Consider the following 17,218-nt stretch of genomic DNA (forward strand, 5'->3'; position numbering starts at 1 on the left):
CCTTGGGCTGACAGATAAGAACTGGCCCCAAGTCCCTCAGCTGGATTTGTGCCTACAGCGGGACTAGAATTCAACAATTCCTATCTGTTTCCTGTAAACCACATCATCAAACTGGCTCTGTAAGCAGTTTATAACTCATATATTTATTAAAAAAAGAAGTTGTTAGTCCTAGCAGTAGCAGCAATTGCCTGATTCTTGTTCTTCTCTCCAGTTATGATTCTGGAAATTTAGCATTTCCACAGATACATTTTCTCAGAAGACTTGTAAGAAGTCCCCCTTAGAAGCCACACCATTGGCATGTTACTGTACAGGTAGCTTCTATAGCAAGGTTACTTCACTAATGTAGTTGCCCCTCCAAACCATACTTATGCAATCCATTTTATGCAATCTATGCAGTGGGACCATTTTGTGCAATAGGACAAGATGGTCTTGAAACTCATTAACCTTAGAATGCTAGATTCATTGTGAAAAAGGGAAATGTCCAAGCAACTGCTTCAACTGCTTCTTCATTTAAAATGATAATAGCATTATGTAAACATTACCTTGGAGAACCTGTCATTGCAAAGGATGTCATTGCTCACATCCCACCTCCTACAATACTAGTCAAGATTTATTGATGCTTATCTTAACACAATGTAATTTATATTTTCGCAAATTTTGAGTCATAAGCTTTCATGGTTCACAGTCAACAAGAAACACAATCTTTATGTCATAGTAAAATGTGTTTTAAGGATGTTGTAAAATTAATTCTCAAATAATTCCCAACAAAAGAATCCCATGTAATTGAGAGCTCCCCAATATGAAGCAACCATTATCATTTGGGCACATCTTTCTTTGGAATCTGGCTCATCTTCAGCTAATTGCAACAGTAGAAATAAATAAATGATTTCCCAACAGCAAAATCTCTTACCAAGTTTATTATGATGATGATAACAATGCTAAACCTTTAATTGTTGAGGAATAAAACTAAAAAGCATTGGTATATATCAGTAGGCATGTACAGGTAGTCGTCAACTTAATTTGGTGATTGTTCATACAAAACAAATGGCTTAGGAAAAGCCCTTACACTTACGAGCATTGCAGCATCTCCATCGTCATGTGATCAAAATTCAGATGCTCGACAACTGGCATATATTTATGCCGGGGTAATGTGATCTTCACCTGCCTAGTTGGCTTCCAATGAGCAAAATCATTGGTGGGGGGATAGATATGTTTAATGATTGTGAGATTCACTTAACTGCAGTGATTTGCTTAAAAACCATGCCCCAAAAATAGCAAAATTGAGTACAACTCCCTTAACAACCATGTTGCTTAGCAACCAAAATCCTGATACAACCAAAATCCTGACTTAATCCTGATATTAAGTCGAGGGTCATCTGTATTAGTAACTCAGGTCTGCAAATAACTTAGCATCCACTTGTATAGGAGGACAAATTTAGTAAAACCTGGCTTTATATGGTTAAAGGTCATGGTAATAATATCTGTCCATGTAACACACACCAATTCCTTTTGGGGATGCAGAGCCAGCAACTTTTCTTCTTTGCACTTACCACATTGAACAATACTCCGGAATCGAATATCACAAGCTGGTCCAATTCCATGAACAACAAAAACTAAATGATCAATTTGCGTTGGTTCCCCTGAAACAAACAAACAAGAACCTACTCAGGGTGTTGTTTCCAAAAAGATACCAAATGTTATTATATCTGGAGTGTCTTAGTTTTTTGAAAATTAAAAATGCTGGAATTAGATGAAACATTTGATACTATTCAAGATTATTCCAGTTGATATTATTTTTACAATGGAATGGAATGTGGATGAGGATGGAACGGAATGGAACAGAATAGCTAAATTTGGCCAAGTGTGATTGCACACACAAGGAATTTGTCTCCAGTGCAGAAGCTCTCAATGTATATGCAAAACAACAGAATAATCAATATAGCTGGAAGGGACCTTGGAAGTCTTCTAGTTCAAACCCCTGCTCAAGCAAGAGTCCTTATATCATTTCAGACGAGTATCTGTCCTGTCTTTTCTTAAAAACCTCCAGTGATGAAGCACCCACAACTTCTGGAGACAAGCTGTTCCACTGGCTAATTGTCCTCACTGTTAGGAAGTTTCTCCTTGATTCCAGGTTGCTTGTCTCCTTGATTAGTCTCCATCCATTGTTGCTTGTCATGCCCTGTGGTGCTTTGGAAAACAAATTGACCCGCTCTTCTTTGTGGCAGCCTCTCAAATACTAGAATGCTGCTGTCATATCCCTCTAGTCCTTCTTTTCTATAAACTAGGCAAACCCAAATCCTGCAATCATTCTTCATATGCTTTAGTCTCCAGGCCTTTAATCATCTTAGTTGCTCTCCTTTGCACCTTCTCCAAAGTCTCAACATCTTTTTTGTAATGTGCTGACGAAAGCTGGATGCAATATTCCAGGTATAGTCTTTCTAAGGCTTTATAAAGCGGTACTAATATTTCATGTAATTTTGATTCTGTGCCTCTGTTTATACAACCAAGGATTGTATTCGCTTGTTTGAACTGCTACCACACACTGCTGGCTCATGTTTAAGTGATTGTCCACTAGGACTCCAAGGTCCTTATCACTGTTACTGTTTTTGAGCCAGGTTTCACCTAATCTGTACTTGTACCTTTGGTTTTTCTTGCCCAGGTATAAAACCTTGCTTTTTTCCACATTAAATTTCATTTTTTTGGATAAGGCCCATTGTTCAAGTCTGTCAATATTTTGGATCCTGAACTTGCCTTCTGAGGTGTTGGCTATTCCTGCCAATTTAGTATCATCTGCAAATCTGATGAGTTTCCCTTCTAATAATAACCATAATAATACCAAGAAGAGAAGGTAGTATAAAATGAGAAGGATAATAGTAAAACAGTCATACTACATGCATAAATATACTTTAAATAAAAATGTTATAAGATTCTGCTACCACTGTTCCTTTCCTCTGTTCTCTTTACTCTTAATAATCTTGCTCAGAATAATTTTCTAAAAATATGTAATACTTTCTTAATGTTTTAGTCTCATGTTTCTAATTTGTATTAGGAAATAATCCCTGAGCACTCCTTGAGCAAAAGCATATTAAACAAGGAAAGAGTGTTCCAAACAAAGATGAAAATAATTATCCACCATGAGGGATTTCAACAGATATGTTGTCCACTCCTCTCTTCACAGTCCTTGGCCGGCCTTGTTCTGCAGGACTCACACCCCAGTCATCTGTAACTGTTACTGGTTGGTAATGCACCATTAACTTAAAGTGGAAAAAAAGAAAAACAAATCAGATCAATTAATCTTATAACAAAATGGAGACAAGCATTAATAAAGATCTCTGTAACTAAGCAAAGAAACTAAAGAAAATCCTAATGGCACACAGACACCAACCATGCAGCAGCTTTCAGCCTCCTGCTACTGATTATGTTGTGCTTTGATTTTTGTAACACTGCAGAGAGGCAATTGACAGTGTTCCAAGGGCAGGTTATGAAACAGCTACATTTATTCAAATATTTCTTAAATCCATTTAAAAACAGTTAACAGAACTTCTGCCTCCCAGTCATTTCCCAAAGCCTGGCAGAGCTAAAAATACAAATTTTTGCTGGTCTCCAAAATGAGACCAAAGAACAATGGAAAGAAACCACTTGACAGAGCTACAGCATTCCACAGAAATTGAGTCACAATAAAAAAGCTCAAAGTTTAATAGAAACCAACTCTTGGAAAGAAAGCAACCTCAGCTGACCTGAGGATCCTTAGAAGAAAAAGAATCCTCTTTGCTCTTGTCCTACTAGGTTAGTAGTAGTATAACTTATAGTAGGCAACTTATAGCAATCCAGACATTGCTGAACTACACTTCCTAGCATCCGTCCCAATTGGCCATGTCCCTGGGGATAGGAGGAACTATAGCTGTCAGGCGTACAAGTAGTCTTCAACTTACGACCACAATTGAGCTCAAAATTTATGTTGCTAAGTGAGACAGTTGTTAAGTGAACTTTGCCCCATAATATGACTTTTCTTGTCATGCTTGGTAAGTTAATTGTTGCAATTGATAAGTTAGTAACATGGTTGTTAAGTGACTCTGGATTCCACTGACTTTGCTTGTCAGAGGGTCACAAAAGGGCATGACCCCAGGAAATAGCAACCATCATAAATATGTGTCAGTTGCCAAGTGTCTGAATTTTGATCACATAATGATTGGAATCCTGCAATGGTCATAAGTGTAAAAAATCATCATACAGCAGCACTTTTTTAGTGCTGCTGTAACTTTGAACGGTCAATAAATGAACTGTTGTAAGTTGAGGAATACCTGTATAGCTCAGACAGCTCATTTGAGTACCATAGGTTGCCAACTCTTTTCCTAGAATCTTGCAAGACAGTTTAATAACTAAGTTAACCTTTAAAAATGGAGCATATTTATCCTCTCCTAACATGCCCCATATAATTTCTCTCCCTTCTCAATATCCTTAATACAGAATAAGGAAAATATAAGAAAATATATACTGTACATATGCTGAGCAAGATATCATCTCACTCCAATTTATCAAACATTTTAATTTAATTATTTTTAATTTATTTTTTTAATTTAGTTTTAATTTAATGTAGAATGTACAAGAGTCATGCAAGACCTCATTCAGGAGCTCAAGGATGTATACATAAAATGCTTTCCTTCTACTTTTCTTACAATACCTCTATAAACTGCCAGATGTAATTCTAACATGCATTTCTAAGCTTGTTATCTGCAACTGGAAAGCTTATGACCTTGGGCAACATCACAGACCATTAAGAGATGTTTCCTAAAGAAAATAAAGTATCTCTTGGCCTATGCACAGGAAAATTCTTCCCTTCCGCCCCAGAGCTATTCCTTGGGCACACAAAAGCTTGTGTTGTATTATGGAAACTTTCAGAAGTTTCCTTAATACAATTCAAATTATTAAGAACAAGCAACAAGTTTCTTGGGAAGAGAAAACCATCAACTTTACCATACCTTTGGGTTATGTAATATGATTACTTCTCTGTTTGGAGATTCCAATTTCTTCTTCCATTCATCTAAGGTCACACAAATCATATAAGTGTCCTTCAAAGGAAACCAGAATAGAATATTGTGAGAGTTAACATGTTTTTTACTTTTACATTATAAAAATCTAACTCTGTGTAAATTTTACTCAGAGTTGACTACTCTAAATAATTACATAAAGCCAAAAGTGATGCAAATGACTGTCAATATCATCCTCTCTACATTCACAGATCAAACAGAAGATGTACGCAGAGACAATGGAATGGAATGGAATGGAATGGAGAGAGGAGAGGAAAGGGAAGGAAAATAGGCCTTGTTTTCCATGCAGTGTTCTCTAATAAGGTTTCATGTTTGTTCAACAAGACTACAGCTACAGTTTAAAAAAAACCAAGAGATCAAATTGCTTGCATGTTAGACATAACGAGATTTTCTTTTTCACTAATCATGATAATTGTCTGTAGAGAAGTTATTACTTCTTTTTTTGTTTGTATGGATTACTATTTCAAATGGTTTGATTCTACTTTCATTACTTTGGAAGCAATTTATATTTTGATTCACAAAATATAAGACTTAAGGTTTTGGTTCAGCTTCATATCATTAGATATCAGAATCCACGAGTTAGATTTACATGCTTTCAATTTCCAACTGGAACATACTACAAAATGTACTGCCTACTATCAAACAAATGTTTCTGTTCAAACTCAGCTGATGGAGGTAATAAAAGAATTTCTGAAACTAAGATGCTTATCCAGAATATCAACAAATTAGTGTCTAGGAATAATATATACTGTAACTAGATGAAGGTTAACAGAGAAAAATGTGTATCTCTTACTGTTACCCTCAGTTCTCAAATTCATCACAATGAATTTGTCCTAAAATGTCATTTCCCTCTCAAAGGATTTGGGTAGACTTGTCCTAGCTTCCAAACAAATATCTGGAATGAAGCAGGTATTTTGTAAGGTAAAAGGGACTCAAAGAATATAATGCAGCAAGAAATTGGAATATGAGCTATCCTGAGGTAGATAGATCTATCAAGTAAGCCACACGTTGTTCCTTGCAGTGTAATGGTCACCATATGTTAGGTTCTAAAAAGCAAAGCAGAAGGGCAAGGTATCTTGCAAAGTCAAGACTGGTTTTTTTTAAAATTGGCATTTGCAGATAATACCAAATTAACTTGGTCATGAAACAAAGAGAAGGGAAACTACCAGTAACTAAGAGGATCCAACTGCTCCAATGTGATGGAGAGGACTGCTGAAGAGGCAGCTCTCATACAATCCAAATATTTCAATTTAAAAGGCCTTCCCAGTCCCCTTTGGATCGGAAAGAGCTGAATGACCAAGGACTAAATTAGATTCAAAACAGCTGATTCATGAATGTGGTCTCCAAAACCCTGAAGTTAGTAAAATATTTTAGAATTTAAAAGAACAATCCTTGGAGGGATCCTGATTTGGTTCAGGGCAGCGGTTTTGTTGATTTAGTGGTGCCCGGTTATTTACCCACTAGAGAGCCGTGGTGGTGTAGTGGTTAAAATGAGGTATTGCAGGCTGTTTGCTCACTGCGAGGAGTTCGATCCTGACTGGCTCAAAGTTGACTCAGCCTTCCATCCTTCTGAGGTTGGTAAAAGGACCCAGATTGTTGGGGGCAATCTGCTGACTCTGTAAACTGGTTAGAGGGCTGTAAAGCACTATGAAGTGGTATATAAGTCTAAGTCGTATTGCTATTGCTACCTCACTTAACAAAATAAATAGATATAACAGCTCTTACCACATGTTCTGTGGAAGAAATATTTTCTTTCCAGGGAAGTGGGAACATGTGGCAGGATGAAAAAGTATCACAGAAAGAACTAGTCCACACAGCACTATAAGTCTAATGGAAGTTTCTTGACTGATATTTATATTTCCAAATTATATAAGAGATCCTGGTCACAATGTCCCCCACGACCAGCTCCTGGAAAGTGTGAAGGGCATTCCCAAGGAAATCAGAAAGATTTGCCAGAAATAAAAGTGATGCAATCAAGAATATGACTCATGTTCTTAATCAACGTTACCTCTAACTGTTCACTGAAGTTTTCAGGATATGGAATGTATCTGTTGTCTTTATCGCCCTTATAAAACCAAGTACAGCGTCTTACTTCCGATTCAGCTTCTTCCCAGTAAACAGCATAGCGCACCCTCTTCTTTAAGTGGACATCATACCGTCCCCCTTCGGTCGGCACAATTAGCTCCTTGCAATGCTTGCCTACAGAACAAAGGGTAACCATGATACTAGCTGCGTACTATTAATAGGGCTTTGTTAAAAGGAAAAGGTCGAAACTGAATACAAAGATGTAGGCATGTGTGGAGGATCTCTAAGTCAAAATTCATATAGTTGACAACCATATTATTATTATTTTTAGAAGACACATTACCTAGATGGGAAAATGTCCAGGAAAATACACTGGATCATATTTACAAAAAATACATCAGAAGGCAAGCGGCAGATGTCTTGTCCCTCCGTTGTGTCCTATAGTTGTATTTGTCCATTCATTTTATCTTTTCCTGATACCCTGGAAACCTTAATTTTATATATAATGTACTGTAGATTTCCAGTTTAAATGATGGCTGATCTAGCCTGAGAATGTCTGTATCTCATAACTGTGGTTTATTTATTTTCATGCATTTGTGATATAGGGAAGACACGGACTCTGCACAGGGTAGAGAAGATACAGTTACCAGTTATTGATGAACTTTAGTTGCCATCACTCATGATCACTGGCTACACTGGGTAAAGCTGAAGTGCAACCAGATCCACTTGTAAAAGGTCCAAATCAACATTTTATGGTGTCAAGAATCTCTCCAGACTACTTGGCTTCCCCAGGAACAACCACATAAAGATTCATGGAATTTGGGAAGGGTCAGGCTTAGGCTTTTTGTGGCTGCACAATGAATCAAGATAGTACCCTATTTGTCCCCCCCCCCGTCCTTTCTGCCTAGACAAGAGTTTCTCAACAGAAAAGAATTACAATCCAACAAGATGTAGAGAGTACTAAGCTTTTGCTTTAGTTATTTTCTCCCAACAGAATGGAACTGAGAATTAAATCACATCACCCAGCAACAATTAAAATGCAGAATTAACTGCATAATTTTTTGGGGATATCACATTTCTACTTACTAGACTGATAAGCTGTTTCCAACTTCTCTGAATCTTGTTCACTGAAGGGTATCCATTTCTCTCTGGAATCTACCGTCCTGCAGTAAAACCAGTGAGGAGAAACAGGTTCATATTTATTGGCTGCTTCTGCTTCTACAGCTTCGTAGTAAGTGGATGAATTTGAATTAGCAGATGGAGAGGTCTCTGTTGATTGTTGCTCTGTTGTGGACATTATACTGCCTGGTACAAACATGAAAAGCAAAAAAAAAATCATGTTAAAAACTTAATTCATATTTCTCTCAGTAAAAACTTATGATTTTTTGTGAAAAGGTCAATAGTGTTTTTTTGTCAGAATTGAGAAAGAAATAATACTAAAAAGTTGCAAATGAACCAACAACAACTGCAGATGACTCACTTTTTTAAAAAGCCCCTGGAACCATCTACAAATATATAGATATGGACAACCTCAACAACCTTATTACCAAGCAAGGCTGGAACGAGCAAACATATGTAATTTTAGCTCAACTGGTTGCACCCCTGTGTCTAATTCACATATCTTTGTTGAAACTAAGCTAATAATACAATCCTACACACACAAAAAGTTGCTCCTGAGTTCACTAGATTGTACTTTCAAATATGCATAAGATTAGCATGTAAATTGTGTTTTATAAGAACATGGAATAATACTTTATCCTTAGCAACAATCCAAAATGACTTTAATACTCAACTCTGCATTTCACATACATGTGGACTATACATCTTAATATATTTTCCTCAACAAGGAACATTTTAACATTTACCAACTAAGGGCTCCACAATTACCCCAGTGCCCACAAAATTTTTTAAAGATGAACAAAGAACATCTACTGATTGAATTGAATTTTGGCACCATCCAGTTTATTTGGAGTCAAGCAACACTGATCTCATTAAACAATGGTTCATGTGCCAAAAAATGTGTCTTTAATAATTTGTCTGCTCTTTTTCTGAAAATTAACAATTAGTGTTAATTTTCTTGTTTTCTATTCAATTTTTTGCCTGCTTCTCCTGAAGTAACAAAATAAAAAGATACCACATGATTTAGAGTTTAGAAACTTATAACTTCATTTGTAACAAAAAACAATCTACATATAACTCAAACTTTAAGAGTTCAAAGTTTACATAACAAACAACTTTGGGAAGCAACTCAATTACAAATCATATACTTTATAAAGTAACAAAATAGCTAACTCTGTAAAGCTGTTAAAAATTCAGGAGTGGACAGATTTCATTTTTTCCCTTCCAAAAATATCTTTTCTTTTTTAAAGGGGAGGAGACAGTACTCATTGCATCTCATTTCTGGAAATGTTACATTTCTAACTGTGCACTGTCTCACTAATTCAATTTTTATTTTTTGTCACTACAGATTATGCTTAAATTAAACGATTGTTATTTCTGCAGGGTCCTTCAGATTTTTTGAACTATTTCTCCCATATCATTTTTCTATAGTGATATTTACAGTGAGACCTTCAGTATTAATATGGTACCCAAATATCTGCGATACTCCAGATCTTTATGAAAAATTAGGGTGTGATTTACACACACTATGCTAACTGATCATACAATTGACAAATTTATAGTTTGCAACATAAGTGAAACACCAATTTCCTGGTCCCATTGAAGGGTAGGCTTTCGCTGGCAATAGCCCAATGATAAATGTGGATAAATATGGAAAATGTGGACATTTATAAATTCTTGCTCCCAGCTTCATCAAAGACATTGTGCTCAGCAGTGGCAGCACACAATGTGATGGATTCAGCCTGGAGAAGGAGCTGAAAGAAACATCCTTCTGTCACATTGGCATGTGCCCACTCCCAGCCATTGTTGATGGCACCAAAGCCCCATTCAAGGTCTCCTTGCAACCCTGGCAACCATCCAACCGTATTTGCTAAATACGGTTTCCACTTTTTCTCCTGCATCTGATCCATCAGCTTCTGAGGAGCTTCTCCAGAGGTCACGCCTACAGCCAAGCCTTTGCCTAGTGGATGACCCATGACTTTTCAGTAAAGAAATGAAGCAGTTGGGCGGGGGTCTCCCTGCCCCCCTCCCCATTTATCTCCTCCCATTCTAGATAGCCAGCCTTGGAAATCCAAACCTGGGCAGATTTGGAAAAGGCCTGGGTTCTGGTCGCCTGCCCACAGCCCACCTCTCAGGAGCCATGAAAAGGGGTGGGGTCCACAGGTGGGCGCCCCTGAGCTCCGCCCACCCCCCAAAGGCCAGAGTTAAATGTGGTGCCAGTCACAACGCTCCTTTATGCCTGGGCAACGTTGACAGGCATTCAATCAAGAAAGGAGGGAAACCACAAGGAAAACCAAAAGGAATCATGATGGTTTTGTACAACACGCACACACACACACACACACACACACACACAGATCGTTTCCTCAGCATTTTGCCCCTGACAAGCATCTCCGGGGACCTCCATCCAAGGTCGCTACCCCACATGACCTGCCCCTTCCTTCCTCGGCCAGGCGGAGGAGAGCCGCATCCCTTCCCCACACGCACCCCATTAAACGTCTGAAAGCGCCAACCCAGAGAAGGTATAATTTATCCCTCTTCTACCGCCCATCCCCCAGTCTTTTCTCTCTCTCTCTCTCTCTCTCTCTCCGGCGCCAGAGTAGCCACCCGGCCCCGGCTCAAAGTGCCTCACCCGGGTCGCGAGAGCCCGAGAAGCAGGCTCCTCCTCACCGCTCCTCCTCACCGCCACGGCCGCCGCGGCTACTGACAGACGCGGCGGCCGTTGAAGGTGGGCGGTCGAACGCCGAGCGATGGCCCCGCCCAGGAGGCGGGGCCTAAAGGAGGGGACGTGGCCTGGGGTCAGTTTCCCCGCCATGCGGATTTGTGCTGGGCGGTGCTAGCGGGGCTCCGAAGCTCCGCCCCTTGGAGGCTTCAGGGCACCTTCCCCTGGCGAGGGCAGAACAGGGTGGGGAAGAAGGAAGGGCGGGGCAGGGTCGACACGTTTCTTCGGGTAGTCTTCAGAACCCAGCGCTTTGCGGGGCCAGAGCCAATCCTAGGGTTCCATCCAGGTTGTACACTCCACTTTCACCCCCTTCCAGGCAGAGCATGAAAGTAGAGTCCCTGTTTATTAACTCAGCTTTCCTTCTGTCCCAAAGGTGCTTTTTCAAAAGGCTTGGGGCTTCCTTGGAGAGTTTAGCTTTTTCATCCAAGAAGCTTCCTCAGTTCTGAAGTCAGAGTGAGAAGTTTTTTTAAAAAAAACCAAAAAACAAAGTCCAGTTGCCTTTTGAAAAAAGCATCTTTGGGACTATCATGACATGGATGATTGAAGAATCTCCATAGACATTCACCTTTCCTTTGTACGTTTTTTTCTTAAATGTCAAAACAGAATAACTGTTGGAAGGGACCTTGGAAGTCTTCTAGTCCAAGCCCCTGCTCAGCCAGGAAACCCTATACCATTTCAAACAAATGGTTGTCTAATTCTTAAAAATCTCCAGTATTGGAGCTTTAACAACTTCTGGAGGCAAGCTGCTCCACTGATTGTTGTCAGGAAATGTCTCCTTAGTTCTAGGTTGATGCTGGTACAGGTAATCCTCTGTAATGTCAGGGAAGTCTGTAATAAGAGTGGTTTATAAAGGGAGTGGAAGAGAACAGAAATAAGAGTTTCACTGACAGGGATTAAAATGAGTTCTAGAGAAAGCCAGGGACCACTCCTGAGAAAATTGCCAAGACCCAGCACCATGGGGATAGTTCTACAGTTCATAGCATGGGAAACTCCCTGCAGTTTAGCTGGAAGAGTAAAGATTCTAAGAATAGGCCTGTCTGTTGAAGAAACAGTTGTATTCAGAAGCCTGCTGACCCTTCACATACCATAAAACTGTTGAGTAAGAGTTTTGCACAATGAGTTGCTTTTCCCCCAATGTCTACAACCCATTTTAGAAAAAAATGTTTTGTGACTGATGCAGTCACCCACCACATGGCTAAGCATGAGACAGTTGTACAGTACGTAATTGGCTGTAAGAGCAACACTTCTAAAAATAGGAATTGTTTCTCCCGACCCAGGATCCAAAAACTCTGGTTATGCTAGATCTTGTTTAAGCAGATAACTAAGAGCTAATCTGAATTATGTGTTGCCCAGAGCAGGAGAACGTAGTTTGGTGCTCTTGGAGAACAATGCTTATTCTGCCCATGTTGGTTGGGGATAATGGAGAACGAAGTCTGGATGACAGAAGAATGACAGCTAGACAGACACTTGTAAGCAGCTTATTACTGCAGGCAGATGGTTGTAGCTGATGTGCATCTTTGGCATTTATACACCTTACAGTTAAAAGCAGTAAATGGCATCAAAATGCAGAAGTTGATCAAGTATTACATTAAAAGGTATGAATATGTGATGATCCATACACATATTTATAACATGCAATGTGTCTAATATGCTGACATATTGAGAGGATCCCCTTGTAGGTATAAACAAAGTATTGAAGATGGTCCTCCAAGACAGACCTTTTCCAGTAACTCAAACTTTATTTCAAAGACGAGCATAGAACAAAACAATTAACAAACTGTTTAAAAGTAAAAAGACCAAACAAAACAAGCTAGCAGAATACAGAATATCACTCTATTCATATCACTAAAAGCTATACATAGAATTAAAAAAATCCACAGAACTGTCTAGACATTAAGACAGAAATTAAAATTCTAAGATAGAAATTTAGATTGAAATAAAATAAACTGATATCTACCCATCCTTATTCAATATTGTTCAAGTTAAGTATAGTAACTGTACCGTAATATCGAGGGATGGGATTAGGCAGCTTGAATCTTGTTTTACTAGCAGCATAAAGAGAAGTGGAGTCCCTTAGATCAGAAAGCAGAATTAACTGTAATGGCAGATCACTGGGCTGATCTTTCTCCACCATCTGTAACTTCTATGTAAGGGTTATAAAGGATGAAAAATCAAAGATTGTCAGCCTTCAGCAGTTTAATTTACCCCTCAGTAGTTTTTCTAACACTTATGACATCAGGGCAGGACTTTGAGACTGAAATCTAAGTCATACGCCCCAGGGATGGGTTATCATTTTTAGTGACTGTAAATACACAGTACTATCTGAAAAGAGAGAAACGTAAAACCATTTACATCCAAAGTTCCTCCTAGTCTTCTCCGCTGGGCTTACATAGATAGCTCCCCTAAGATGGCATTGAAGAAAAGAATTGCCAACAGAGACTGCAAACAAATATCAAAAGTGAACGATTAATATTCCAGCCACGTTTTGGAAATTTTAATCCAGTTTTCAAAGCAAAGTAATCATCATCTTCAGCGTTAATTCCAAGTTTGAGTCATTTGGTAAGGACAACAGTGGTTGGTTTTATTCTTAATCCAATGTATACTGTATGTTGCTCTATATTTTTCCTACGACAACCTTGTGAGGTAGGTCTGAATGTGAAGCGTCAACTAGATTAACATCACCCAGTGAGCTTCTGTGTCCAGTGGTGGAGTTGAACCCTTCTTGTCCAGCACCATAATTACTGCATCATGTTTACTGATCTCTAAAGAGGAATTGAAGGCAGACTTCTTTTATCTGGTGTCCTTCAAATGTCCCTCAAATGCATGAGCATCATTGCTCCAGCGCTGTTCAGAATTATGCAGTGATGGTGCCTGCCAGGAACTGCAGTTCTACACCATCTAGGTTAGCTTCACCATTCAGGTTATACAAATATACTGGACTACAATTTTATGGAAACATCCCCAGGGTGCTAGGCTCTGTGTGCAATGCCACATTTTGTCATTCACCAGCATTAGTGTCCAAAGGATCCACAGCATGGCTTTTAATCAAGATTATGTTCACTTCTTGCACAGATTAATTGAATGGCAAGGACCGTGAGCAGTGGTGTTAGGGAAAACACCTTGCATCAATTCACTTCACACCTCCAGGTATGGCATGGTGTATGAAGTAGAAACAGCATCTTCTATTTGCTGCAGCCTGGAGATAAATAGCCACACCTTTGTAACATGGGTATAAATCCATGGGCTTAGACTTGATGCAGTAAGTGCCCTTCAGGGTTTATTTATAAAGCTGAAGACCAGCAACCAATGAATCAATAGACGGCCTTTTCACCACGTCCCCACATCACATTACTGTTAGGACATTATATATGGATAGTCCTCGATTTACAACCATAATTGAGTCCAACATGTTTCTAAGTGAAACATTTGTTAAGTGAATTTGCCCCATTTTATGCAGTTGTTTAAGTTAGTAACACAGTTGCTCAGTGAATCTAGTTGCCCTATTGACTTTGCTCTTAAGGTCGCAAAAGGTGATCACGTGACACCGGGACACTCCAACTGTCATAAATATGAATCGGTTGCGAAGCATCCACATTTTGATCACGTGACCATGGGGATGTTGCAGCAGTCGTAAGTGTGAAAAACTGTCATGAGTCATTCTTTTCAGTGCCGCTGTTAACTTTGAGCAGTGACTAGATGAAATGTTGTAAGTTGAGGACAATCTGTATAAAGTTATGACTCCTAAAACAAAACTCCATTTCAGATAATACCCTGAGTACATTTATCCAGGAGGCAGTTTGGAAATGGTCTGACATCCCAAATTAGCCTACTGTATTGGTATTTTGTGGCAATTTCCATTCCAATTAAGCAACCTAGCCTTGGGCCGGTACTTCCACTACAACATAATTAATAAATGCTAATCTTATAACGTAATCCAAATTTCAACCATTCCCTCACAGGTACAGATAGTCTTACTTTACTACTGTACCATCCTGGAACCGGAATGTTCATCATCAAGCGATATAGTTGTTAAGTGAACTGTGTCCAAAACCCATTTTTTGTTGTGGTTAATCCCAGTGTCTTTAAGCAAATTCAGCTTCCTCCACTGATTCTGCTTGTCAGAAGCGTCCTAAGAAGGATGCAGATCACATGACTCTGCAACTGTCATAAATACATGCCCGTTGCCAAGCCTCCAAATTTTGATTACGTAACCCATGCAACACTGAAATGGTCTAAAGTGCAAGGAGTGGTCATAAGTCATTTTTTTCAGTGCAACTTTGAACAGTTGTTAAATGATTGATGCTAGCTGTTATTAAATATGCTAAAGCACATCAATTACAAACCAGGTTTTTGCATTGTCTTGCTAGTGAGATGAAGAACAAGCTAATCAGAGAACCAAATTTCAGCAATTACAAATGCTCCTTTCATGTAACAATTTAGTCACACATTTTTTACTACATTTCTCAATTACCAGTATGTGTTAATACTTGTATGCAAGCATTACCTATTGAAACATTCTGTTGTTTAAATTATGAATACAAAAAAAGGAGAGGATTTTTCAGAATTAAAAAACCCAAAACTATTCCATATATAAAATATAGCAAGTAAGAAAAGAAAACATTTTTACTGAGCTCAGAAAGCAGTGAAGTAAATTAAATGGAGTCATTGCTGCAACTTTAGAGCAACTCCACCCAGGACCTTTATGCCAAGTTTCTCAAAAAGTCTAAATGTTGTCAAAGTATACAGTATATACTTCACTTTGGTGAATGTATCTGAAAGGGCCAAAACATGACAGGAGCTGCATGTTTTTGAAGTACTCTGATCATGAAATCAATAAAAATCTGCTACAGTGCTAATATGAATGAGATTTTAAATGTAAAGCTTTCTTAGCCTCTTAAATCCATAGCCCACAGGCCAGAGTTTTATATATGGGATGAGACATCAGGGTGCTGCAGACCCAGCCTCCAGTCAGAAAACTAGAGTGCACAGCCCAATTAATGTTGTACATACAAATCAGATGATACTTTCTTTCAAATAGATTGCACTATAAATTCTTAGATTCTCCATTAGTTTCCCAAACACAACAAGCCACTCTCAGAAATTATATTAAACTGCCAACTGGCAGAGGGAGTTTGTATGGATTGATCCTTGTGCCAGGGGGAAGATCACAAAAACAATAAAAGAACAAGAGGTTTGTAAATCAAGGTAATCACTTCATTGAGAAAATTCTATGTGACAGACACTGCATTTTGCTAGCAAAAACACTCCACAAATAAGCCATAATTACTTGTCATTACATGCACCCTTTGATGGGGATGAAGAATGGCAGTAATTGAGAATACGTTGTCTTAAAAATGGAAAGTATAAGATATGTGTTCCACTTACCTCTAGCAACCACAAAATAGGGAAAGAGATCAGGAAGTATGCCTTGATCTTAGATTCATTTCTGAGCAACTGACATTGTTTGTTTAAAAACAAATGTAATTAAACTGTTTAAAACATTAAGATGCAGAAAAAGTAGAGTTTACAAGTTCATTCAAGACAGTTCATTCATTATTTTGCAGTAGAAAGTCAAAAGTTCAATTTCCTTCAGACAGTATTCAGCTGCAATGATGTAAGATACTAAACATACAGTACTTATCTACCATCTCTATTGTTTCTATGACTGAACATAGTCTGGAGTCCAGGAGGGAGGGACTATCTCAGTGGGAAAACAAGCAGTGGAGCTTGGAATATCTGGTAGGAAAGAAGAGGACTCTCCCTTGCAGTTCATAGAGTATATTTATAGTTATGCAGATAGTCATTTTAGTCTGGCAAAATTCTGTCTGTAGGCAAACAATAAAGAAGCTGTTCAGAAGTCATCATTCTTGTTTTGTGCGGCCTGACATCAATCTTGCCAGACTATACTACTACTATCTGCATAACTACAAATATATTCTGTGAACTGTTTGTGGGGGGGGGGGTCTGTCCTTGCTCTTTTCCTGCCTATCAGATGTTCTGCTGTTTTTTGCCCTCTGCGAAGCAGCCCCTCCCTCCTGAGGCTCCAGACTACATTCAACCACACTTCCCTAATTTATCCCAACAATGCTGTTAGGCAGGTTTGGCTGAAAGAAAATGCCAGATTCCAAACTACTTGGGATTATTGTTCTTCCTGGTCCCACACTGTGGGGGTTTTAGTAAAAAATACACACAATCCAACATTGCAAACTTAAATCAACCACAGTTCTCCCATCTCTAGTTTTATATTGTTTTCCCACTTGTTTTTTAGTTTCACATGAAAGCCCGAGAGACTGTACCCTGGAAC

At 38.7% G+C, this 17,218-nt stretch overlaps 1 protein-coding gene across 3 annotated transcripts in view; it reads right to left on the minus strand.

Annotated features, from left to right (window-relative positions):
• The window catches only part of DDHD2 (DDHD domain containing 2), a 27,798-nt gene extending 16,837 nt beyond the window's left edge, over nt 1-10,961 (minus strand). For 2 of the 3 annotated variants that reach the window (XM_087969961.1, XM_026671332.2), the window contains exons 1-6: nt 10,825-10,961; nt 8,160-8,378; nt 7,057-7,247; nt 4,980-5,069; nt 3,134-3,254; nt 1,551-1,640 (exon numbers count right to left, since the gene is read on the minus strand). In XM_087969961.1, coding sequence (XP_087826087.1) covers nt 1,551-1,640; nt 3,134-3,254; nt 4,980-5,069; nt 7,057-7,247; nt 8,160-8,370 — 703 coding nt within the window. In that variant the 5' untranslated portion in view covers nt 8,371-8,378; nt 10,825-10,961. The remainder of the gene's footprint in view (nt 1-1,550; nt 1,641-3,133; nt 3,255-4,979; nt 5,070-7,056; nt 7,248-8,159; nt 8,379-10,824) is intronic. The other variant, XM_087969960.1, reaches the window with a different exon arrangement.
• Nucleotides 10,962-17,218: the final 6,257 nt, after the last annotated feature.

This window comes from Notechis scutatus, chromosome 7, assembly GCF_049901735.1.
Source record: "Notechis scutatus isolate UNSWTSFEM ecotype Mainland chromosome 7, rNotScu1.2, whole genome shotgun sequence".
Classification (NCBI taxonomy): domain Eukaryota; kingdom Metazoa; phylum Chordata; class Lepidosauria; order Squamata; family Elapidae; genus Notechis; species Notechis scutatus.